This window comes from Lutra lutra, chromosome 2 (assembly GCF_902655055.1).
Source record: "Lutra lutra chromosome 2, mLutLut1.2, whole genome shotgun sequence".
Classification (NCBI taxonomy): domain Eukaryota; kingdom Metazoa; phylum Chordata; class Mammalia; order Carnivora; family Mustelidae; genus Lutra; species Lutra lutra.
The window spans coordinates 21,978,714-22,003,610 of NC_062279.1; the positions used below are offsets into that span (position 1 = coordinate 21,978,714).

Here is a 24,897-nt window from a genome sequence, read left to right on the forward strand (position 1 = left end):
CCCCCATTGGTAAACTCCATTTTGGTGCAGGATGATTGCTTTAATTAATATCTGAGGCTGAAGGTTTAGCATTTATTTCACAGATGGACACTGATATGGCAATTAAAGCCTTTCTGGCCGGATAATAAAATCCCTTATTTTTAAAGGTCTCCGATGTCAAGTTGGTGTCAAACACTCTGGATACCTATTTAATACCAACCGAGCAGTATAAATGTTCCAAAATCTGATGAGGGTTTACAGTATTTTTCAGAGTGAATCTATAAAAATATTGTTTAGGAGTGGCAAGAAAACTCTCAAGGCATTTGGCACAATTTTTAATTGTCAGGATGTGAGTCTTCGATTCTCTCAGAGGGATGGTAATCCTTTAATTCGCTCATTCTGGGGTTGGCCTAGAAGTCTCTAGCAAGTTTCATTACGGATGTAAGATCAACATATGTTTCTGGAAATTTGCGAAGAAAAAGAAGAGACTTAGAGTAAAATAAAAAGGTAGATGTTAGTATATTAAAATCTACATTTACATAAAATGAGACAGCTCACTTTTAGTCATATAGAGATTTAGAAGCTGAGAATTTTAGCACAAATTCTCAAAGCAAAATTCTCAATGACTTATAAACTTTTATTTTGACACATTAACATTTATTCATTTACCTATTTAAATGCATATCCTCAAACACTTCACAGACATTTGAACAAAAATACATGGTTATTTTCCTTACTAACTTAGAGTCGTAATCTCTGCCAAATTGTATGTTAGCTGAAATTCCAATACAGGATAAGAAACACCTCATTAAGTATTATATAAAAGGAATGCCCCCAAAAGACACATGCTGATTTACTGTCTTACAGCATTAAGCTATCTTGTGTAGCTATGATTTTGAGTCCATAAATCCTAAAGCATCCTTTTTTCCTGGACCTTCAAAATTTGATGTATTCTCAATTGGTAAAGTCTGAAGATCAGCAAAGCTGTAACAGCCAGTACGAGGAATTGGAATGTATGCTGGGTGATGACAGCAGGCCCCCGGAGATCTCAGAAATAGTCATGTACACCACTCCCCTCAAATTTTAAACAAAATTGTTGACTTTTCTTAATTCTCTTTCTACTCACGTCAAAAATGTTCCCTCATCCCTCCTGACTGAATAAAAAAAGAACGTTTCACTACGGTTACCTGAAGTTTATTTCAACTTTAAGAAATAAGTCCCCATTCTGAACACAAGGAAATCAAGATGAACTGTTTCGGAATCTTCATGACTGGTTTCTATCCTCAAACGAGAAATGGAACTAGCCCTGGATGGGGAAATTGTAATAGCTTTAGATGTGAAAGAGGTCAAATAATTCTGTATTCACGAAGGTTTCCTAATTCTAAGCCAAGAAATGAATATATAAAGCAAGTTGCTAAAAATATGACATTTGTTAGAGAGTACTATTTTTCACTATGGAATGACTAACATTTAAAAAAAAAAAAAGGAAAAAAACACCTACTTATACTCATCACAAAGCCTCCTACACTGCAGCAACCCTGACTTTCCTGAGCTGAGTGTCTTATTGATGAAGCAAAAAAACATTTTTAGAATTCTTCTAAGTGCCAACACTCTTATTTGATTGAAAATGTAGACTAATATACTATGAGACTTGGTTTAAGACAGCGTTTTCATAACAACCACTTGTTTAAACACCTCTGCATTTCTCTTTTTTGCTAGATTATCACTTCTCACCCATGCAATACTTTCTTAATGACCTAATTGTATTACTCAGGGAAGCATTTTCCTGGCCTATCTAGGGCAAGTTTCAAGTTCGTGGTAAATGAAATTTTATTTATATTAAAGAAATAAAATTAAGTAACAGTGACTGGACCACATTTAATTAACTCAAACTAGTACAATTATATTTATTGAAAACTTGTTTTGTGCATCTCAAGATGAACTATACAGTTTATAATTTTTGCACATTATAAAATGATAATTAAGAAAATATTCCGGAAGCATACTGTTTGTATTCTGCAAGCAATGGAGAAATTCCATTTTAACGTCTAGCCAGTCATCCCATTAAAGGAACAGTCCTGACAAATAAATAAATTAAAGCTGGGATCAAATACAACTGCAAAAATTATACGGTATTCCTTATGTGTTTTATGTTTTTGATCTCAAAGCAAATTACAGTTATCTACAAATATATGCTTAGCATCTGAAAACATAATTTCTTGAAACTCCTATTTCAAAAGCTAAGTAAAAAATCACCAGTGTCTTATGTATTACTTAAACAGTCATTTATTCCATCTAATGTTTCTTATAAATACTAAAAAAGCAAATTTTAAGTGTCAGCTCCAAAAACTACTAGTGCATACGATATGTTGTTTAAAAGAGGGCAACTATAGAGCTAACATAAAAGTGAAAGCTACTATCTTAAATACCAATTACAAAAATTCCTAACTCAGAGATATTCCAGGATATCAAATATCCAGAGATATTTGATTTCTCAAATATCAGTATTCATTAACACCCACATTTCCAAAGCAGTAACCTGTATTGGGTTGTCTGATGTTGCTTCTTCTTTAAAACAAACACCAGGGCAAAATCCAGAGTAAAGTTTTTACGTTTATTGGAGAAACAGCTAGAGATCAAAGGGAAAAGAACAGACCAAAAGTCTTTGGATGAGAACTCTGTAGCTTTTCAACACTGATCAGTTCCATCAGGAGCTTGTGTGCAGAATAAAAGATGAAACGTCCTACCTTCATTAGCAAGTTTTATACATAGAACTATATTTTAGTTTTCTACCAGTAAATCTTTTAATGTGCATATTATGTTTAGTTTTATGATAATGATAGCAATGGCGTAACACCTAATTACTGGAGTTTATCTTTGGTTTGAAAACTTGCAAGAGAACACTATTTACTGAACAGCATATAAAAAGATTAACATCCACACAGAATAGCAAAAAATATATATTCTTTGCTAAAAATCTCATAAGTAGAAAATAGTTTACTACCAAAAAAAGGACTTAAAAATTAGCAAAATCTTCCTTTCCTAAAACTTGAGGGAAGCAATTTCACCTAATAATGGCACTAATGATCTAAAACTAAGCTTAATGTTATTCTCATAGTATTGTGCACATTATTATTTATTAAATCCCAGTCAACATTTTCTTTTCATGTATTTAAGATATCACAAAAAGTAAAGTTTTATATGGATGTACTTTAACATAAGCAACCTTGGACCACAGCAAGGAACGTCAACATGCAAATAATGTAAAAAAGAAGAACCCCCAACTTCTATCACCCACTCTGTCCACTGACCACCACAGGGGTCTCCTTCAGTAAAAAACTACCAGAAAACAACTTCAACTGGAATGCTCTAGAAAACCCAAGCCAATGGATTCTGCTGGTAAGAAGGAGTCCAGACAAGTTATTTCACATGTAGTACACCCATCTAGAAAGTGTATACATTCCCGAATGTGTTTCAAAGCCTCCATGTTCCAGACATGTAGTCAAACCTGACAACACAAACGTACACCCAAACTGGAGGGTCTCAAACATTTTCGAATAAGGCTTGACTACATTTCCTCTTTTGCTAGTTCTCATAATTGCTCATCAACCTGAACAGATCTTTGCTTTGAACATTCCTTCATTCCTTCTTTTTTTCCCCCAGTCATTGCGAATATACCTCCTCCCACCCAAGCTCTTCCATTTTCTACCCTATGCTGCTCGGCTGCAAAGTGTATCACACTCTGGCTGTGAGAATTGCGGAGTTCATGAGTAGTAGTTTTGAGGTTAACTGGGATCTTCTACTAAACTAGACAGAAGCTTCCAGAGTAGGTGTACTCCTTTGCTGATTTAAACAATTTCGTGGTGCCAAGATTCGGGGAGGGGGCTAAGCCGGTAAAACACTAATGAGGTGTCAAGGAAAATGATCACCCCAAACCATTTTCTCTCCATTTCTCTTAAGAAGAAGTTCTCCTCTGTGTCATACCCAATATCTAACAAAAAAAATAAATCTGGATGACTCTGCCTCTGCATGAGATAACACACTACAAACATTCATTTGCTTCCTTTTGCCTCTCAAATAAAGCCTTCTCCTCTCTCAGGAGACTGGGATGCTTGGGAAAAGCTGCAAGGAATCTTTTCAAACACAAGGCAATGTATACTGTCTTGGTATAGTACAGAAATAATAGAGCTTTCTTCTAGGTGAAGGTCTACTGACTGTGACCTTGGCCCTATCCCAGAAACTTGTTGTTCCCCAACTTTAACTGGAGAAGCAAATATGCCTCCTCCCTGCTTTGCTTTTTTTCAACAAAACCAGAGTTTTAAATGAAGTGCTATCTAAGTTCTGACAATCCCGCTCCACTCAGTCTTTACAGTCTGTGGCAGGGTAGATGCCATAAAGCACAGCCACAGTTGTGTCCCTCCTTCCTTTTCCTTCTATGCCATTTGGAAGCACCAGATCTGGGGTCCACATTCCAGGAGCCACATTCTGGCCTCCTGGCTTGGACGTGCTCCATGGCCAGGGCAGACAGCTGGCTGCGGACAGCCTTTTGCCCTCTACAGGGGATTTCTCCAGCCCTCTCTTCTTACAGGGCAAATCCATTTTCCGTGACATTTCCAAGCAAACCTCTACTAGTCAAGTTTCCCCAGCGGGTAGGAGTGTCTAAAAGTCCTCACCTAAACAGAGTCCTTCGGAAATGAATCTCTAGTAAATAAAATAAAATAAAACAACCTCTGAACCAAAACAGTAGAGTGTAGAACATGGGTGGGGGTAAAAAAGCGTGAGAATAAAAAGAAAAAATTCTCCAAGCTTCGCCCCCTTTCCCGCTTTCTCATTTACAATGAGCGGGACGTTCAAATTATTTTGTAGTTTGTTGATATTTTAAGGGGTTTGGTTTTTTTTTTTTTTTGTCTTTATTTGGTCTTTTTAAAAAAACGGCACTGCAGGCAGCAGTGCCCACAGGCAGAGGGGCAAACTGTCAGCCAGGATGCCCCCTGCCAGTCATCCCCGCGCGGCCCAGAGGGGGATCCGGGAGGGAGGAGCAGGTGCGGAGAGGGTCCTCGGCTACACTGCGGATCCGTGGGGGCGCGGCGCGGGGCCCCGGCAGTGCTAGTCTCCACCGCGGGGGAGGGCCACCTGGAGCCTCCGCAGGTGCCGCCCGCCCCGCTCCCGGCTCCCCAGACCCACTTGGCGCCAGATGCCTGGGGCAGGCGCGGTTGCGCTGGCGTAGCCGGGGCAGCCGGAGAACCTCTCCGGTCCCCGCCACGAGTTCGCGCCCGGGGCAGTGCAACTGTAGCTGAGACCGCCTCAGGGGTCGTGGCAGAAAGGGTCTCAGTAAGTACTGGAATGAAAACAAGCCGCGGCCACCGACGCCTCAGTAGCGGGCATCTCCGAGCGGAAACAAGCTGTCCCCCCGCGGCGGACGGGCGGGCGGGGGACGGGGAGGCAAAGTGGCGGCGCAGCTCGGGCAACTTTGCTGGGCAGCCAGGCGACAGCGGGCACAGACCACTGCCGCCGCTTCCCCGGCGAGGCTGCCGAGCCCTGGGCGCCCAGTCTTGCCCCCGGAGCGCTGCTGCAACTCCCCCCGAGGAGTACCGGGCGACTCTTGCCGCGAGCGGGAGGCAGGCAGGGAGCCCAGCCCCAGAGTGCGAGCCGAACCCCAGAGAGCCGCCCTCCCTGTCCTCGGCCCTCGGAGGGGCGCCTGAGCCCGGGTGCGCTGCACCCCAAATGCCCACTCGCCGTCCCAAGGGGCCACCAACTATTCTAGCGGTGCAAGGAAGAGGCGGCGGAAAAAAGGGAGGAGAGCAAGAGAGCAGACGAGCGCGAGAAAGCCCGACCGACGCCCGCCCGGAGGGTCACGTACCTTTAGCTCCTCGATGTCCAGGTTTGTTGATCTGTCCATGGAGCGAAACTAAAGGAAGTGGAGAGAAACCGGGCAAGTTGAACCAAAAAAACAGTCTAGTCTTTTAGTTTCCAGCCTAAACTCAGCTTTATCCTCCTCCAAGCCCTGGCAGCTTCTCTCAGTCTCATTCTCCGTGATCACGCCGCCTCCACCGGTTAAAAATAATAAAAATAAATAAATAATAATTACAATTCAGTTTGTTTTACTTCCTGAAAGATTTAGTGACAGGTGATCTTTACCGCGGTGCAACCCAGCCCGGTCGAATCAAGCCGGCGGTGGGGGGGTGGTGGGGGGAAGATCCACTCGATTTAAGATTATTTCTTCTTCCGCAACAAGCTTAGAAACCAGCGAATTGCTGCATCCCAAGAAAAAAAGCTGCTTCCCTGGACAGCATCATGCGGCAAATTTCAAGCAAATGTGTTCAAACTGAAGAGAAGAGTATGTGATAAAAGCCTTCCTCCGCCAGGCTTACTCTGGTAGCTAATTTAGCACACTGTGAGTCCCAAGCAGTGATCAATTTCCCTGGCAAGATAACCAAATCCCCGAAGTCGTGCATGGACTTAAAAACGTCTTGCAGCTAAGAGGTATTCTCTCAATGGAGAAAAGAAGATAATAAAGTCTGAAGGGAACGATCTCCTTTGAAGGTTATGCTAAAAAGAGTTGAGAGAATAGGACGGGGATCCTACAGAGGAGAGAAAAGAGGGAGAGAGAGAGAGAGAAAGCCAGAAAGGGAGAGGAAAATTCTCCTCCTGCTTTGCTGTTTTACTGGCCTTCACCACCAGGTGACTGACTTCACTTCTCTCTTCCCACAGCCAGCGCTAAGGGGATTTCTCTCATCTGTCAAAAAGCAACATTTCCTCTCCAGACAAATACTGGGCTGCTGGGTCTTAAAGACAGCCCTCTGCCTGGAATCCAGTAGGTGACAAGCATTTTAATTCATTTCACGTGTTGCCTCATCTCATTGCTGTAGAGCTGGGAGGGGCACACATGGGTGGCTCGTTCACGTGTCTTCACATGTATTCACTTTACCTCTCTGCGGCTTGCAGTGTCAAAGGGCTTAAGAAAGACTTTCAAAGAAAGTGACAAATAGAAGTAAAATTTCTGCTGCTGGTGCTTCTTACCATAAACAGTCCTTTACTGGAAAAGTATTCTTTAAATAGATGCTGAGAGGTAAGTACACTTAACTTGTAAGGTGTAGATCTGGCATCAAGACTTTTTTTTTTCTTTTTTTTCATTTAAATGTCCTTTAGTGTAAAAGCTTGACCACTGAAGGGATTTTATTATGGCACATAAACTAGTGAGATTTAAAAACGTGTTCAGATTCAGAAAAAGTGCTGAATAAAATAATTACCTTTGTTTTTAAATTTTTTTAATTTTTTTTTATTTAAGTGTGCATCATCTAGTCTCTTGGCCTCCCTTCTCTAACTGCATCTTTGTCTCCCTCTCTGGCTCTGCTTCAGCCACATGGTCTCCCTCCAGCTGCCATTTCTTCTGCCAGGGGCTCTTTTTTTTTTTTTTTTTTAAGATTTTATTTATTTATCTGACAGAGAGAAATCACAAGTAGGCAGAGAGGCAGGCAGAGAGAGAGGAGGAAGCAGGCTCCCTGCTGAGCAGAGAGCCCGACGCGGGGCTCGATCCCAGGACGCTGAGATCATGACCTGAGCCGAAGGCAGTGGCTTAACCCACTGAGCCGCGCTGAGATCATGACCTGAGCCGAAGGCAGTGGCTTAACCCACTGAGCCACCCAGGCGCCCCTCTTCTGCCAGGGGCTCTTTAACCCCAGCTCTCATCCCTCAGTCAGGCCAGCTCTCTCTCCCTCTTTGCAAGTTTAACCCTCACGTGTCAGACTCAGGTTGCCTCTGGAGAGAGGATTTTCCTAAAATGAGTTGCTCAGATACTCCCCCTTCCTCTGTTGTCTTTTCATAGTTGTCATGTCATTTTATCATTATTTAGTGTATGCATTTGTTATCTGTTTGTCTGACTCTTCCAGAAGACTATAAGCTCTGGCGGGCAAGTTTTATCTTTCTTATTCACCAATATGTCCTAAGGGTCTAGCACATAACTACACAAATATGCCTAGAACAGATAAATGTGGGTTGGAAGAATCTTTTATAGTTATTATTCCAGTACCTAGAGACCTCCATGACTTCCTCCCCACTCAACGCACAAATACCAATTTTTCCCTCCTAGTCTGCAGCTAAACCTAGTGCTCTTGGCTTTATGATTAAGCATGAAGTTCTTTAGCTTAAACTTATTCTATTCCACAAGCTTATCAGTGCTATCTTTCTCTCAAACTCTGACTTGTGCCTACAGTTTTTAAGGTTAACATCAATTAGTGGAGCTGAACGTAAACTTCTCAAAATTAATTTTCCATGTTCATTCTCCATGATATATGATGAAAAATAATCCTCCACATTAAGAGTAAATGAATTTATATAAAATGTGTAACTCTTAAAAAGCCTCTTTTCTAGACATTATCAGTAATGCACCATGAATATACATAATTACATGTTTTTTTAAATTTCAGTTCTTCCATGTAGAATAAATTTTGTATTCCCTATCAATCTGTTATTGCCTAATTTCAGCAAGTTCAATACAAAAAGCAAATTTATTTTGAGCATATTAAAGTGATACTATCGGGACGCCTGGGTGGCTCAGTTGGTTGGGCAGCTGCCTTCGGCTCAGGTCATGATCCCGGCGTCCTGGGATCGAGTCCCACATCAGGCTCCTTGCTTGGTGGGGAGCCTGCTTCTCCCTCTGCCTCTGCCTGCCATTCTGTCTGCCTGTGCTTGCTCTCTCTCCCTCTCTCTCTGACAAGTAAATTTAAAAAATCTTTAAAAAAAAAAAATTTTTTTTTAAAGTGATACTATCTTTGAGATAACTTTAAAATTTGCAATTGTGAAAACAAAGTCCAAGAAAGATAAATATTAATGTTTAAACACTATTCAGAAAGAGAAGACTCAAGATAGTTTCTTAGTATGGCATAAAATTACAGTTGGGGGACGCCTGGGTGGCTCAGTGGGTTAAGCCTCTGCCTTCGGCTCAGATCATGATCTCAGGGTCCTGGGATCGAGTCCCGTGTCGGGCTCTCTGCTCAGCAGGGAGCCTGCTTCCCTCTCTCTCTCTGCCTGCCTCTCTGTCTACTTGTGATCTCTGTCTGTCAAATAAATAAATTAAAAAAAATTAAAAAAAATTACAGTTGGAAGAAAAGGTGATATAGTATTTAATTATAAAGGCTAAGTTTAACCATATTTTTCAAAAGTTATATTTGGTACATATAATGATTTTAGTTCATCTTTAGAATACAAAATTATATCCACCATGTAATGTTGACCCAGACTGGCATTATATGAGCTATAGAAACTATAGGTGATTTCCAAAGCAGTTCCAAATTTGGGCCTAATTAAATATCTACAGAGCAAGAGACTTCTAAGTATCTTATTATTTCATGAATTCCCATGCAAATTAATTAGGCTGAATAATCCTAAAATCAAAAAATGAAATTTGATCACAAAAATGTGGTTTACTTAAACATGTTTATATAACCTTTCAAGGCAATTAGGATTCAACTCCCCTTCAACTGACAAATGACTAAGGGAGACAATGGTCAGAAAATGAAGTAACTCTCCCTCTCTAAATGTCCTCCACGTTATTCCTTATGTTCCTCAAGTAAGTGAAACCATACGATAACTGACTTTCTCTGCTTGACTTATTTCACTCAGCATAATCTCTTCCTGTCCCCTCCATGTTGGTACAAAAGTTGGACTCTGAGAAACAAACTGAGGGTTTTGGAGGGGAGAGGGTGGGGGGATGGGTGAGCCTGGTGGTGGGTGTTAAGAAGGGCACAGATTGCATGGAGCACTGGGTGTGCTGCATAAACAATGCATCTTGGAACACTGAAAAGAAATAAAATAAAATGTAAAAAAAGAGAAGAAAACGAAGTTACTAAATAAACCTGAAATAGGGAAATGGAAGCATTGAGAAGGGAAATGAGGAAAGGAATATTGTCTAGATGCCCTGAATCATGATTTCAAGAGGAAGACAGCTACTCTTGGCTGTTCCAGGAGATCATGTTGGTATACAGCAGGGTATGTGAAAGGAGCAAGATTCAATTTTAACAAAGATGCGTAATTCACAAGCAAAGTGCAAATAGCAATTATAACCCCCAAGCATGGGAGGGCAGGGTGGACCTTCCCAGCCCTGAAACGTGACATGTCAAGATCATTCAGCCATGAATACATTCATGAACGACATCCTTTACCATAAGGTAGAAAAGCAAATAGACAGATGCCATTATGAGTTTCTTTATATTAACTAACATACAGAAATGTGAAATTTATAGAATACTCTGTTTTATCCCAGTAGAAAATATTTTTATTCATCATATATGGTTTAAAACCAGTAATTTTCCAATTTTAGCACCCTCTACACTACCCTCTCCTGACTCTCTGGACAAATGTACCATTTTTATGCTTTTATTTTTATATTCTTAGCGTCCTATACAGTAAAATCATGTTTTATTTCCATTTTCTTAAGTTATTAAAGGGATAAGTAATGTATTATAATTCATTATAATAGAATAATAAATTACTTCCATAGTTGCCCCTACTAGTTTCTAATGAACACTATTTATATTCGTATGATGTAAACACTTGCCATAGAAAAGGTTTATTTCTCAAAAATCTTATTTTTCATTCCATGCTGCTTTAAAAAGTACCAGAAAATATGGGACTATAAAATAGCAGATTGTTTTCATTTTTATACTAAGAAGAGATGTAATTGTTTATGTGTGAATAGATGAAGAATAACAAATTAAATGCACTATTAACATTTTGATCACTCATCTCTACTACAGCACAGATGTATATTTTTATTTTAAAAATCGATGCTGAAATTGAATTAATTTCTGCTCCCCTTCAACCTAGATCATGGCTGCTACTCCCAATTTTATTCAAGAAAAAAAGAAAAGAAAAGAAAAGCAAAAGTAGGATTAGTACTCCAGACAATAAGAGAAAATAAAGGATTGAAAAGATTAAGAGGACACAGACATGCCTACCTATAGCCAAAAAAGAAGCCAGAATGTAGATTCAAAGCCAAAAACTTGAAATGGAGAACATACCTCCCTTTCTCTTTTGGTTTAATGGAGAAAAATATTGGTAATTGTACATTTTTAGTTAAAGTTATGTTTAATTGTTTAGCCACATATGATTTAAAAAGTTCTTCCCTCACTCATGAGAATACATATGCTTTGTACAGCATAGATGATAATAGTCTATAAAAGATAATGGAGGATATTCTTTGCAGAATGTAGAGAGTTATGATTAGTGCTAACAGTTTACAAGCATCCCCCAAACCACTCTTTACGGACACTCAGAATCATGAACGTTGATAATTATAGTTTGAAGTTTTAAAAAACAACCCACCTTAAAATGCTAAACCTCCTATGGATTGTAAGAAAAAGAAACTTAAAAAATCTACAAAAAAAAATAATAGCTGATCAAAACTCAAAATAAAACTCTCTACAAATGCACAGCAGTTAATGCTGCAACATAGTAATAATTCAAACAAAGGAGAAGCATGTAGGCACACATCAGAGCATGACATCCCAGTTACTCGAGCACACTAAAACAGGAAAGAAATGTCAAAAGTCTTCAGTCCGAAGGCAATGTTGATCTGCAAGGCCCTTTCCCATTAAAAATGATTATCAGTTTACATAGAAACTTCAAAAGGTCAAAAATGGTGACTCCTAAAATCATAACTACACACCAAATACAACTCTGAATAATGTTTTAAATTGCAACCTTCACTCTCAGACCAACAATCTTTTACTGTTAGAAAACAGGAAAGCCTTTGGCTGCATTATTCACGTTGACCATATAAGTTGGTTCATTTAAATTCAAGGACTCAATACTTTAGCAAAATTAATTTCTATGAACAGGCTTAATATCAATTTTTTAAACTAACCTTTTGGAAGGAAACTGAGTTTTCTGGAACCATGGTTTATTACAACAGAAGAATTTAAAACTATTAAACCATCACTCTAAAAAGGCCAAATGATAAACCAGCAACCATACAAACTTTAAGAACTATCAGTCTTTCAATTTGCATCACTTTCAGTTAGCATCACTCTAACAAAAAAATGGAGAAATCAGAGGGATAGAGTCACAGGTATGGAGGGAATTGAGTAAAAAGGTAATTGATTCTAAAAGAAGGTCTGGGTAGCCAGGAGGACCTGAAAGCAGTATTAGCCTTGGATGCAGTACTTTTGGAGCACCAAACAAACAAAAACAAACAAAAAACTAAGGTATCTGAAGAAAATACTTAAATTCTAAAACAGGCTACTTACTCTCAGTCAACTTTAGTTTGGAAATTTTCCTATGCTGAGAATGACCAAGAATAAGACCATCAAACAGAACACAATTGTTTTTCCTCGTCTGTTCATTGGGGTATGATTGTTGTCTGAAACTTGTTTTTAGGAAATTAGTTAATGTGAAATTTTGTCTCTTTTTTCCCATGCCTTTACTAAGTCAAATAAAAATCAAGATTAAACAAATAAAAGTTATATTTAATAAGCTAATTTCTGATGATGCACCTTAAGTAATTGCTTAGATAGAAAACTGAATTCTAAAAATATGCTATGCCTCAATAATAATAATTAAATTTAACTTGTTTTTCAATTGAAATTTCTTATTTTTTTTTAAGATTTTATTTATTTATTTATTTGACAGAGAGAGACCACAGTAGGCAGAGAGGCAGGCAGAGACAGAAGGGGAAGCACGCTCCCCATTGAGCAGAGCCCAACGTGGGACTTGATCCCAGGACCCTGAGATCATGACCTGAGCTGAAGGCAGAGGCTCAACCCACTGAGCCACCTAGGCGCCCTGAAATTTCTTGTTTTTTAAGAATGGGGGATTCCAAAGCATTCCCAAACTTAAATTTTACTAAGACCTGTTGGCGATCAGTTTCCTATCATCACCAAAATATACTATTGCTGTGGAACTTGAAAAGTTTAATAGTTCTAAGAAGAGCATTTGTTTTTTTAAAATATTCTTATTTTATATGAAGTTTTGCAAAGTGCTCCAAGAACATAGGATGAAAAGTCAAAAGAACAAAAATGGTACCATATTGTCATGGTTAAGACTGTCATTGACTTGCTTAAAAAAAAGAAAAAGGAAAAAAAAATCAGAGGAAGACAAAGTGAGGATTTATGGAACCGTGAGCTCCTGGGAGTCATCTAACCCGCATGACAAACTATGTTTGCAGCCAGTGGTCACAAACTGTCTCATCAGCCCCAGCAACATCGAAGCCCACGCAGCACTCTGGGTCCCCTGGGCTCACTTCATACTGTCCGTTTGTGACTATTCAGGGGACCACTTGGGGGAGCCTTTTTTTTTAATTTTCTGAAGCCTAATTATGCATGACAATTTTGTTACTAAACTGATACACTCTTCATATGGAACTGAGAGTACATCCCCCCGTAAGCTGCAGCCTGACCAATTCTTACATCCGCATGACAAGAGAATTTTCTTAAAAGCCCTGGAATATCCATCCTTGTCCTAACTGCAAGTTAAATTTCCTGCGTTTGGTAAGAACTTTTAGGCAGGGAGGCATTCCTTCCCAAATGTGGTAGCCTTAGCTTTTTTCTGTTTCACGATTAAATGTGTCCTGCTACGAATGCAGGTGGCTCATCTTTGGACGCTTTCAAGATTGGCTTGTTTCAGAGGTGCTCCTTAGAACGTGTTTGTAGTAAAGACTGCAGATGCCCTTCTTTTTCAAAGGACATGCATTTTGAAAGGTACATTTAAAAGGGTGAGGTTTCTTTTTTTTTTTTTTAAGATTTTATTTATTTATTTGACAGAGAGAGATCACAAGTAGACGGAGAGGCAGGCAGAGAGAGAGAGAGAGAGAGGGAAGCAGGCTCCCCGCTGAGCAGAGAGCCCGACGCGGGCCTCGATCCCAGAACCCTGAGATCATGATCTGAGCCGAAGGCAGCGGCTCAACCCACTGAACCACCCAGGCGCCCAAAAGGGTGAGGTTTCTTAAAAACATTAATTGGATACGTGAATTTCCTTGATCTAGAGGGTAATTTTTCTGTGATTATTTTTGATTTATAAAGCACATATGAATAAAATACGTGTTTATTAAAGGTCTGAACATTAAAGACAGAATCCACGATCTTTATAGATTTTTCTCCCAATAATCCACTTTAGAAGCAGTCTTAGTGTATATCAAATGGTAGCTCCGGTTATAGAATCACCTGTTTAATTCTTCGTGACTATATTGTTCTTTTTCATACGGTAAAACTGTAAGTTTAGTTTTCTACCTTTTTTTTGGATCTGGAAGCAAAATATGAATTTTCTATATTTTCATTAAAAACCAATTTCAGAAAAATACATTTTCTAGATGTATTTTATAAGATTATTCTAAATGTATTTTATAAGAGTTTGGGAACTGAGTACTTTTGAGACTAGAGAACTACATTTTTTTCACTCTTGCCTCTTTTTGACATACTTGAATTACAAAAAATGACTATATCTATTATTATATGGCAATCGAACTTCACTACTATGTAACATAAGACATTGACTCAAAGATAAAATTTCCATAGTTCTGGTAAATATAAAAATACTTTAATTTTAATTTTAATTTAAAATAAAAAATACTTCTTAACTTTAGGCAACTTAATCTTTCATACAAAAATAAGGTAAAATTTTGGCTCAGGGATATTATAAGTGTTAGGACCACTGATTGAACATACTCTTTATAACCATGTTAAGTTTAAGTTAATATTTATTGAATATTAATTATTAAAAGCCAATACACTTGAAATCACACAGTGTTAAGAAACAGTGAAACCCTGAGCATATAAATTTTACAATATAATCAGTAGGAGATAATACAATGCAAATTCAAAGATGTGTTCTAGACAATCATAAAGGACACACATCTCAGTGGCATAATCCTGTTCTAAGTTTATAGTCAGGACTTGACAAGATCTTGACCTCTATTTTAGGATTTCAGGTATTGAAAAATACATTTATATGTTTTACTTTTTAGAAACTTTCAATGCAGGATGTGGTGGAAAGAGAACTAAACTGGAAATGAGGAGAAATGGATTATAGTCATGGCTTCTCTGCTCATTAAATTGTGACCTTATGACCAGTCTTTTACCTCTTTAGACCTTGAGTTTCTATAAAATAATGAGCTCCTATTAGAAAAGCTATAACTGCTTTATGTTGTACTGTTTTTTTAAAGACATCAAATTGACTAAAACAACACATGCAAAGAGAATAACCACAAAGACTAACTCAAAAGTTAGTACATTTTTCTTTAAAGCCCTTTGTGGTCCTAAAAATCTATGATATACTTCCATTTCCTCACAGGTACTCACTAAACAAAAATACACCAACTATTAAGAGTTGCTATCTTTACAGGTGGGACAGTAAGTGCTTCTTATTTTCTAAATTTCCTACAATCTGCATGTATTAAGCAGTAGATTAAATAATAACTGACTGAATTTACATACCATAAAAAACCATATGTCAGGGGCGCCTGGGTGGCTCAGTGGGTTGAGCCTCTGCCTTTGGCTCAGGTCATGATCCCAGGGTCCTGGGATCGAGCCCCGCATTGGGCTCTCTGCTCGGCGGGGAGCCTGCTTCTTCCTCTCTCTCTGCCTGCCTCTCTGCCTACTTGTGATCTTTGTCAAATAAATAATTAAAATCTTAAAAAGAAAAAAATAAAAAAAAAAACAAAATATGTCAATCAGGAAAACATATTCACAAAACATATAGCTGACAAAAAATGAGTAATTATGTATATAGCTGTATATAAGTAATTATATATATGTATATATACTATACATACACACTATACATACACACATGGAGGTCTCATAGCTATATACGTAAGTATATAGATGCATGTATGTGTGTATATATATATCGCATATGAAAAAATACAAAGGACTCATTGGAACCATGGATAAAAAAGATTATGAACCAGTGCCTCCCCAGAGAAATTAACAAAAGAGTCAAACACAAGACTATCCTTATTAGTCCTCATGAAAATTCAAGTTAAATCCACAATAGATACTATTTTATACCATTCCATTGACAAAAAAAAATTTAATCTGGCAATAGAAAGTGTTGAGGTGGATATGTAGCTATTAGAATACTTTTTGGTGCACTCACAGGACTATACATTGGTTCAAAGATATTGGGGATATTGACATTTTCTGGTGAACTTGAACATGTACATGGCCTATGATCCAGCAAGCCTACTCATAAGCACATTTCCATATTTGTCAACATAAATAATGCTAGTTATGGCAGCACTCAAATCCCAGTGGCTTACTATAGCAATTTTTTTTTCTTGCTCATATCACATACTAATACGGGTCAGTGAGGTGAGAATTCCACACCACACAATTATTCAATCTAGTGTCTCTTCTGAATTCTAGAGTCTTAAGTCCTCTGTTGGATTACTTTCAACCCATCAAGAGACAAAGAGAAAATAAATGGAGAGTAGTCAATCTTGTGGGATAGACCTAGAAGTGGTATGTATCACATCTTAAACCATTCTGTCAACCTGAACTCAGTCACCCAGCCTGACCTAACTGTAAGGGATGATGGGTAATGTAGTACAGTTTTGTAGAAAGAAGGGGAAAGATAATGTGGATACCAATGAGCATGAGCAAGCTCTGTCACAGTTACTCCTTTTGGTCGCCAAATATCTATTTGCTCTTTATCACCACACAAGAAATACATCACTCTGTTTCCAAAGAAGACTGACCCATCCAAACCCTTTATCTAGCTCAATGTCTAGGGTCTCTGGGTTATGTGCAGTCTTCTCTAGATGTGGTTTCTCATTGTCCAGCCACCTATCAGTTACAAGAGAATCACCTTTCTCCAGAACTTCCATATGTAAATGTGCAACAAGGACAAGATAACCATAAGAAATTATGCCTATTCTGAAAGAAGAAGTGGAGACACCTAAGACTCTCTGACCCACAGCAATTACGAAGGAATCTTGACACATTACACAGGCACCTTATCCTGGGGGTAGACACTGTTTCTTGATTAGATCCTGATACTACTGGGAGGAACTCTCAGGCCCAATGCTGTCTTGTCTCCACACTTGACAGGTTTAGTCTGTGTTTGTCATCCTCCTTGTCTACATAAGGTCTTTCCTTTCCATGTGCGCATCCCTCAAATCTTTGTGTGTCCAAATTTCCTCTTCTGATAAAACCTCTAGTCATATGGGATTAGGACCCACCAAATGTCCTCATTCTAAACCAATCACCTCTTTAAGGGACCTATCTGCAAATACCAGACAAATCGTGAGGCACTGGGAGCCAAAGCGTCAACCTATGTATATCAAAGGGGACCCAGTGCACCTTGTAACAAGAGCTCAAAAGTTGTTTGGCATTTAGAACATCCAATATTAAAAGCAGTATTTTTTGGCAGTGGAATTCTGTCAAAATATTAATAAGCTTACAGTCTACTTCCTTCTATTTAATTTCATGTGTCAGTGACCACATCCACATTTCTTTCCTAGATAAAATTCTCAGATGTACTTTATTTCTTTGCTTCCTTCTCAATGTCCCCCGTGTCACACTAATAGGTGACTACATGATAACACAGGGACAGTAGGCTTGGGTGGAAGACCGTCCTCGATTTGAATTTTGCCATAACGCCAACAAGCTTTATTAAAATGAAAAATTTGATATTAAAATGAAAAAATTATTGTTTTATTAAAATGAAAAAATTGATCCTTTGCAACACAAAATTTCTTAAATATTTTATCTCTAACTTTATGGGGCCTAAAAGAAGTTGATATTTCCATCCTTTTGGTGCCCCAAATTTCTGGGCTGTCTCTATTCCCTCTTATTTTCCCCTACATCTCTTTTTTACAACTTTGCCAAAGGCAGCTTAATTTTAGCGACTACACACTACAAACATTTTTCCAACTTTTTCTTCTTCAGTTGAAAGCTGAGTAGGTGGGTGAATTGCCTTCCAAGTTCTCACTGGTAACAGTCTTATGAGATTTTTGCCACATGGTATCCAGGCTCTCCCTTTCCTCTCTGATATCTGATCCCTTGCCATGGTTGCCTGATAAGCCCATGCCTCATTTTATGTCTTTCTATCTAGGAGATGAGGAGAAGGAATGGCTGTGGGGAGATTTTAGGGATAAGCCAGGAAATGGCATATACCATTTCTGTTCACATTACATTGACCGGAAGGTAGTCACATAGTCTCATCTAATTATAGAGAAGCCTGGAAAATGCAATATGGATGGATATATGGTTGGAAAGGAGAGGAAAACATAAACATTGCCAAGCACTGGCATTCTCTAACACAGACTCTAGGGAATTTTTTTGCTCACCTATTGGCTGTAGCAAAAAAGTACAAAACAACTCAAAATTACACTAACTCTGGAAGATACACACACACACACACATACACACACACACATATATATATTCACACAATATATATACACACACATATACATACATACACACACACACATATATACACACACATATATACACACACATATGCACACACATACATACAGGCATATATATAGAGAGTCTGGTTCCACACATTTAAGTGTGAAAGTATATAAAACTGAATAAAATCTTAATATGGTTAATACGATTTATACAAACATATGTCGTAAAACTATAAATAAATTCAAAGGTTTGGGACATTAATGCAGCTGGCACATTTATTCACCCCTATGCTTGCCCTACTACATCACTCCGCCCACCCTCTGGTGTACTCATTCACAAAGTCTTGTTGGGAACCTTCCACATCTCAGGCCCTGAGCTCTGGATAGTCTGTGCACTAGTTAAAAAAAAAAAAAAAAAAAAAAAAAAACTCCTTACTATTAACAAAAGCCTGTCCTTTGCCAAAGTAAAAGCCTCTAATGGAAAAATCTCCTGTTAGCTAGACAACCCATTAAGTCAGAAATAGAATGGTCAAAACAAGCAAAACAAATTGTTCCAAATATTCATTTCCAGACAACTGTGCGTTCCAACAAATATTGGAGAAGTCTTTATAATAAAGCACAAAAGAAACAGCCATGACTTTGACTTTGATGTATACTATATTCTAGAATCCTGGAATTTTTTAAAACTGGGAAGAGACCATAAAGACAATGTAGACAAAGCTTCATAATCTTCATTTTACAGGGAAAAAAAACAAATGCACACATAAATAGAACTTCTAAAGTAGATAGTGCCAAGGCCAAAACTATAACCACTCTAGGGCACCTGGGAGGCTCAGTCAGATGTCCAGTCCTTGATTTCTGCTCAGGTCATGATCCCAGGGTACTGGGATGGAGCCCAGCTTTGGGCTCCTTGCTCTGAAGGGAATCTGCTTGAGGATTTTTCTCCCTCTGCCCCTCCCCCTGCTCACCTTCCTGCTCTCTTTCTCTAAAATAAATTAATTAATTTTAAAAAAAGAAACTATAACTTCTCCAAGGATAGAATAAGAAATATTAAAATGGGAAGCTATCTCAAAAGATATCAATGCATTTATGTGACGGCAACAAGAGAAATTAGAGAATTCCTAATAGTTTACCAGGTATGATTATTGTATACAGTTATCTATAGTGATTTTCCCTATGCAAAAAATACGCTAATATCCTCTATAGAGGAAATTGTCTTTTCATCTTTATTCCCCCTCCAGTGTTTGGATCTATAGCTTTTGTTTAGAACATTCTTTTTTTTTTTTAAGATTTTATTTATTTATTTATGTGTCAGATAGAGAGAGAGAAAGAGAGAGCACACAAGCAGGCAGAATGGCAGGCAGAGGCAGAGGGAGAAGCAGGTTCCCCACCGAGCAAGGAGCCCGATGTGGGGCTCGATCCCAGGACCCTGGGATCATGACCTGAGCCAAAGACAGTGGCCTAACCAACTGAGCCACCCAGGAGTCCCTAGAATATTCTTCATTTGCTTTCAATTTATGTCATTTTCTTACTCCAACTATAAGTTGAATATTATTCAATTTTTGCACTGCTACTATCTCATCATTTGACAGACTTTCTACTCAATTTTTAAAGTAATAACTATTTTCTTCTATTATAGAATAAATACTATTACAAGATATTGCATAAGCACATCCTTTTCAGCCACGCTGGAATGTCCTTAGTTCCTATAGCAGCAGTTAATGTCTATGCATCTCTCTGTCCAGATTTTAAACTGTTTGGCAAGCCCCATGCCTTTGTCCAGCACAGCATCTTACACAGAGGGAAAGTCTCATAACCATTGCAGAATAAGGAAATCTTTCCATATGTACAGTCTCTTTCTCTCCCTCTTCCTGTCTCTATCTCTCTGTCTCTGTCTTTATCTTTCTCTCTCTCTCTGTTTCTCTCTCTCTCTCTCTCTCTCTCACACACACACACACACACACACACAATAAGAGCATCGATGCTGCTTAGTGACTGATTATTGACTTAAAGTCTTCAAGGTTTATAGGTCACATCACAGTGCGTTCTAGACAGTTGGCATGGAAAGGGCAGAGTGATTACACAATTTGCTAGTTTCATAAACTGCCCTCCATGACAGGGAGGGGGAATGAGAGAAGTTGTTCCAAGAATGTCAGAGCACCACTGGAGGAGGAGTTTATCTGACAACAGCTCGTGAGACAGGAGCGTGAGGCTAAGCCATGAAAGCCAAGGCAAAAGTCCTGAGAGGGAATATGGCATAATGACTAAGGATATGAGCTCTAGGACCCAGGTCCCCCTTTACTGTGTATTTTAGGCAAGTTACTTAACCTCTCGGTGGCATAATGTTCAAGTCTATAAATTAGGTGGGTGTTGAAAATTAAATAATAAATTCTGACTGCCTAGTACAGTGGCTGGCATGGAGTAAGCACTAGATAAACCTAAACCATTGTCTTCTTTATTCTCATCACTATTATTGGTAGCCCATACACTGCAGCCCCAGAAATTTGGGATAAATCCAGGAGTGGGGAGACCACATGGTTGGCTGAATCGCTGAGTCCCAAATGGAACTGAAGCAGTGGTCAGCAAAGGTTATGGGATACACATGTGGAAGGGACGGTCATTGGAAAAGACATCAGGACAAGTAAGGAAGGTTCTAATTGTTGCTGTGCACTCTTGTGCTTGTGATTTTGGGTGAGAAGCTTTAAGTGTCCATCCATTTGTAGAATATTATTATTCAAATCAATTTGCATTTTTTCCTGATATTATCATAAGGATTTCTAATATACAATTAATTTTTTTTTGGTTGATGTGTCTCTTAGCCGAACCACCCTCTTCTTGCAATGTCTGGATTATTTTCTTTTATGCAGTGACTAATAAAGATGACATTTTGCTTAATTTATTACCAGAGATCAACTACTTTTAAAAGGAAATAGCATTTCTAGTTTTCAAGTTTTAGTGACAGTGAGAATATTTACATATTCTTCAAGAGAATGATTGAGAGGGACAGTATTTATAATGTGTACATAATTCATCACATGGAAAATCCTGAGAATGATATTTACCATGTAACTATCATATAACTATGATTTTAGGTATTCTCATTCATTAAACTTAAAAATGTATCATCAATTCATTACATGGAAAATCTTGAGAATGGTATTTACCATGTAACTATCATATAACTATGATTTTAGGTATTCTCATTCATTAAACTTAAAAATGTATCATCAATAGTAGTCTCCAAAAAGGTTCATTTTTAAATTAAAGTGAAAGCAAAACCTTTCCTTCCTTAACCACATTATTTTCCCTTATGCCTGCATAAGTAACTGGCCTAGTTTCGTCCTGCTAATAATAAACAACCTATACCAGAAGAACAACTTTTTATAAGGCAAAGTTCTAAAAAGCATCCAAAATGAAAATTCATCCTATTAACTTTAAAAGTAAGAACAATGAGCACATTTAGGGAATAGTAAGTCTTTTTCAATTAATTTGTTTAACACGAACATGATAAGATAATCCTATTATAAATAAAACTGAAACCAAGAATAAGAAAGAGTTGGGGTTATTATTTTACTCATAAAATTTAACAATCTCAGAATAATAGATTACTGAAGTGTGATGATATATTCAAGTCAAAATAACCAAATATCCAATATTCCACAGCGATATAATCGTTCTGCCATAAATCAGACCAAAAAAAGGTCTGCTATAATCAGACCAATCTATGTAAGTTCATATTTGATATCAACTTAAAATACAAGATGTGCCTATTTGTCCTCATTCAAAGACAAAATGTTAAAAAGGGAAGTTTCGTCAGAAGACTATTTGCCCACATGAGACTTTCCTTGTCACTGTCCCCTGTAAATTCACAGCACACAAGATTTGGGGACATCTTGAGTTCTAAGACCCCATCTGTCCTGAAAGGTGAAAGACACTTTCACACTAACAGCAGAGCCAACAGAGAGAGCCTGGGCTCCACATACTGAGTATGTGAATGCGGCTATAAACCCTTCTCTCTTGAAGTATCTTTTTTTTTTTAAGATTTTATTTATTTATTTGACAGAGATCACAAGTAGGTAGAGAGGCAGGCAGAGAGAGGAGGAAGCAGGCTCCCCGCTGAGCTGAGAGCCGGATGCGGGGCTCTATCCCAGGACCCTGGGATCATGACCTGAGCTGAAGGCAGAGGCTTTAGCCCACTGAGCCACCCAGGCGCCCCTTTTCTTGAAGTATCAATTCTACAATATCCTCAACCTGCAGAAGGATAGTACCTTTCTTACCGGTTTGTATTTTTGAGAAACCAATCAGGTGATTCGGATAAAACTCAGGAAGCGCTAGCACGTAGTAGGCACACACGCTAGACTACGTCGCTGCTATAAAATACTGCGTGCTAACAAAATGTTGCTGTCATTATCTGTTTCTATCATTTTAGCGGTGGTAGTTCTGGTAGTCATATGGGCAGTAGTGCGAGTGGTAATAGCACTGGTAGTAAAAGGTGGTAAGGACTCAGAAGTAGGAGGGGAAAAAAAAAAGGAGAATTTGAAGCTTGTAAATATAAACCCTTAGTTTTCCTGGCCACCCCAGCTGGAGACTAAAATGAGAATTTTTTTTTAAGAGTTATTTATTTATTTATTTGACAGAGAGATCACAAGTAGGCAGAGAGGCAGGCAGAGAGAGAGGAGGAAGCAGGCTCCCTGCTGAGCAGAGAGCCTGATGCGGGGCTCGATCCCAAGACCATGAGACCATGACCTGAGCCGAAGCCACAGGCTTCACCCACTGAGCCACCCAGGCGCCCTAAAATGAAGATCTTAATGTCAGCTCTGGCGCCACACTCCTCTGCATCCGCTTTTTGATTACCCGAAATCTCGCACATGGGTTTCTGCCAGCACCTCCGGGGGAATGCCACTGGAGATGCCTCACCGGCGTCCACAGATGAGGTCCCTGAGCCTGTGTGCTATGTGCCACTTCCCCACTCCGTGCCCACCCCCCTGGAGAGGGTGGGGGGATCTCTTGCACCAGCAGCAGGAGCTGGGTCCCCAACGCCCTCCGACAGGGTCACCACTGAGCCTCCCTGAGCACCACTGCTATTCCCGATCCCTGCCAACACTGAGGCTGGCAGTGCCAATGCCTCCTGACGTCTGCGCTGCGGCTGCACTGCCCCCGCTCAGACTGCTGAGCCATCAGGGATGCCCGGAGCCGCAGAGGAACACAAATGTGCCAGACGCTGGGTCTCAATTTGGCAGGGCATCCAACAAATATCCGGATTCTCTAAACACTTAACTGAGTAACTCCCATGTGAGGCATTTTCTTAAACTTCTTTGTCTCTTTCCTTCTTTTTTCTCTCTTTCCTTCTTTTATTCTCTCTTTGTCTCTTTTTTCTCCTCTTTCTTTCTACTACGTCATGCTATAGTGGTGATTTTGGGGGGACTTCATGATTACCGATAGTGACTGGTGACTACAAGATGATCTATTAGATGGTTTTTAAAAATGCATAAAATATGACAATCCTGTCCTTTCTTAAATTCAATAATAATATAGTTACGTGTCACCATACCATGAGGTAATTGTAAATGATAATAATTTGGGGAATGATAAGATTAAGATCAAGTAAAGACGACTTTTGAGGAGGGAGAAATTAGAAAAGATTTACAGATATGCATTGTTAAATTTTGTACTTATTGATTCATCTTCAAGAAAATAAACAAAACACTCTGTAAATAATCTTCTTGCCAGCAGGTGTTATTTTAATAAGTAAAATGCAAGTAAGAGTCAATAGTCAAGGAGAGAGTAACATCATTAGTTTATAAATCTGCTTTTAGTCCAACTCCTGCGTTATGAGTCTCTGTGGTACGTTTTAGTCCAACTTAAACAGGAAGCTCTTGACCATTGCTCTAGTAATTGAAAATTGAAAATTGCTTAATGAGTTTTACTAATGCATTTCTGCATTTTTAGCCAGCAACAAACCTTCTGTTTCGGTAGTCTATTTTTTCACTCCCTCTACAAATTCATTTACCTCTGCAACCATTAGTATTTCCTTTCTTTCCATGGTAGTTAGGTGTCCCTTCTGCTTTCCAGGGCTAATTATTCCCTCCACCTATGCTCTGGTTTCTTTTCCTGTTTCGAACAGAATTTGCTTATTCGTTCTCTCTCTCTCTCTCTCTCTCTATATACACACACACACACACACACACACACACACACACACACACACATACGTATATAACAAGCTCTTTCTCACCATTGATTAAATGAAGACACCACAGTTTTGTTCCTTTGAACATAGAAACAATTTTAAATCCTATGAATTTCTTTCTCTGTATCCAACTTCCCTTCCTAGCCAGACTCTTAGATATAATTGTGTAAACATAGCTTCTCCATTTGCTCATTTCCTGATCACTCATCAACCTCTTGTAATCTGTTTTAAGCCATCCAAAAGGAGAGCAAAGACGACAATAATGAAGGATTCTAAATCCAGTGGCTACTCTTTGGTTTCTACTTAAATATTTCTTACATATCTTTTAGGTGGCTTTCTCTTGCACTGGCTCTGAAAACATTTCATTTGCCTT

General features: G+C 38.7%; 1 protein-coding gene across 1 annotated transcript in view; it reads right to left on the reverse strand.

Moving 5' to 3' along the window:
• The window catches only part of SGCZ (sarcoglycan zeta), a 1,128,323-nt gene extending 1,121,697 nt beyond the window's left edge, over positions 1-6,626 (reverse strand). The window contains exon 1 of the mRNA XM_047715970.1: positions 5,840-6,626. Coding sequence (XP_047571926.1) covers positions 5,840-5,878 — 39 coding nt within the window. The 5' untranslated portion in view covers positions 5,879-6,626. The remainder of the gene's footprint in view (positions 1-5,839) is intronic.
• Between the last annotated feature and the right edge of the window lie 18,271 nt (positions 6,627-24,897).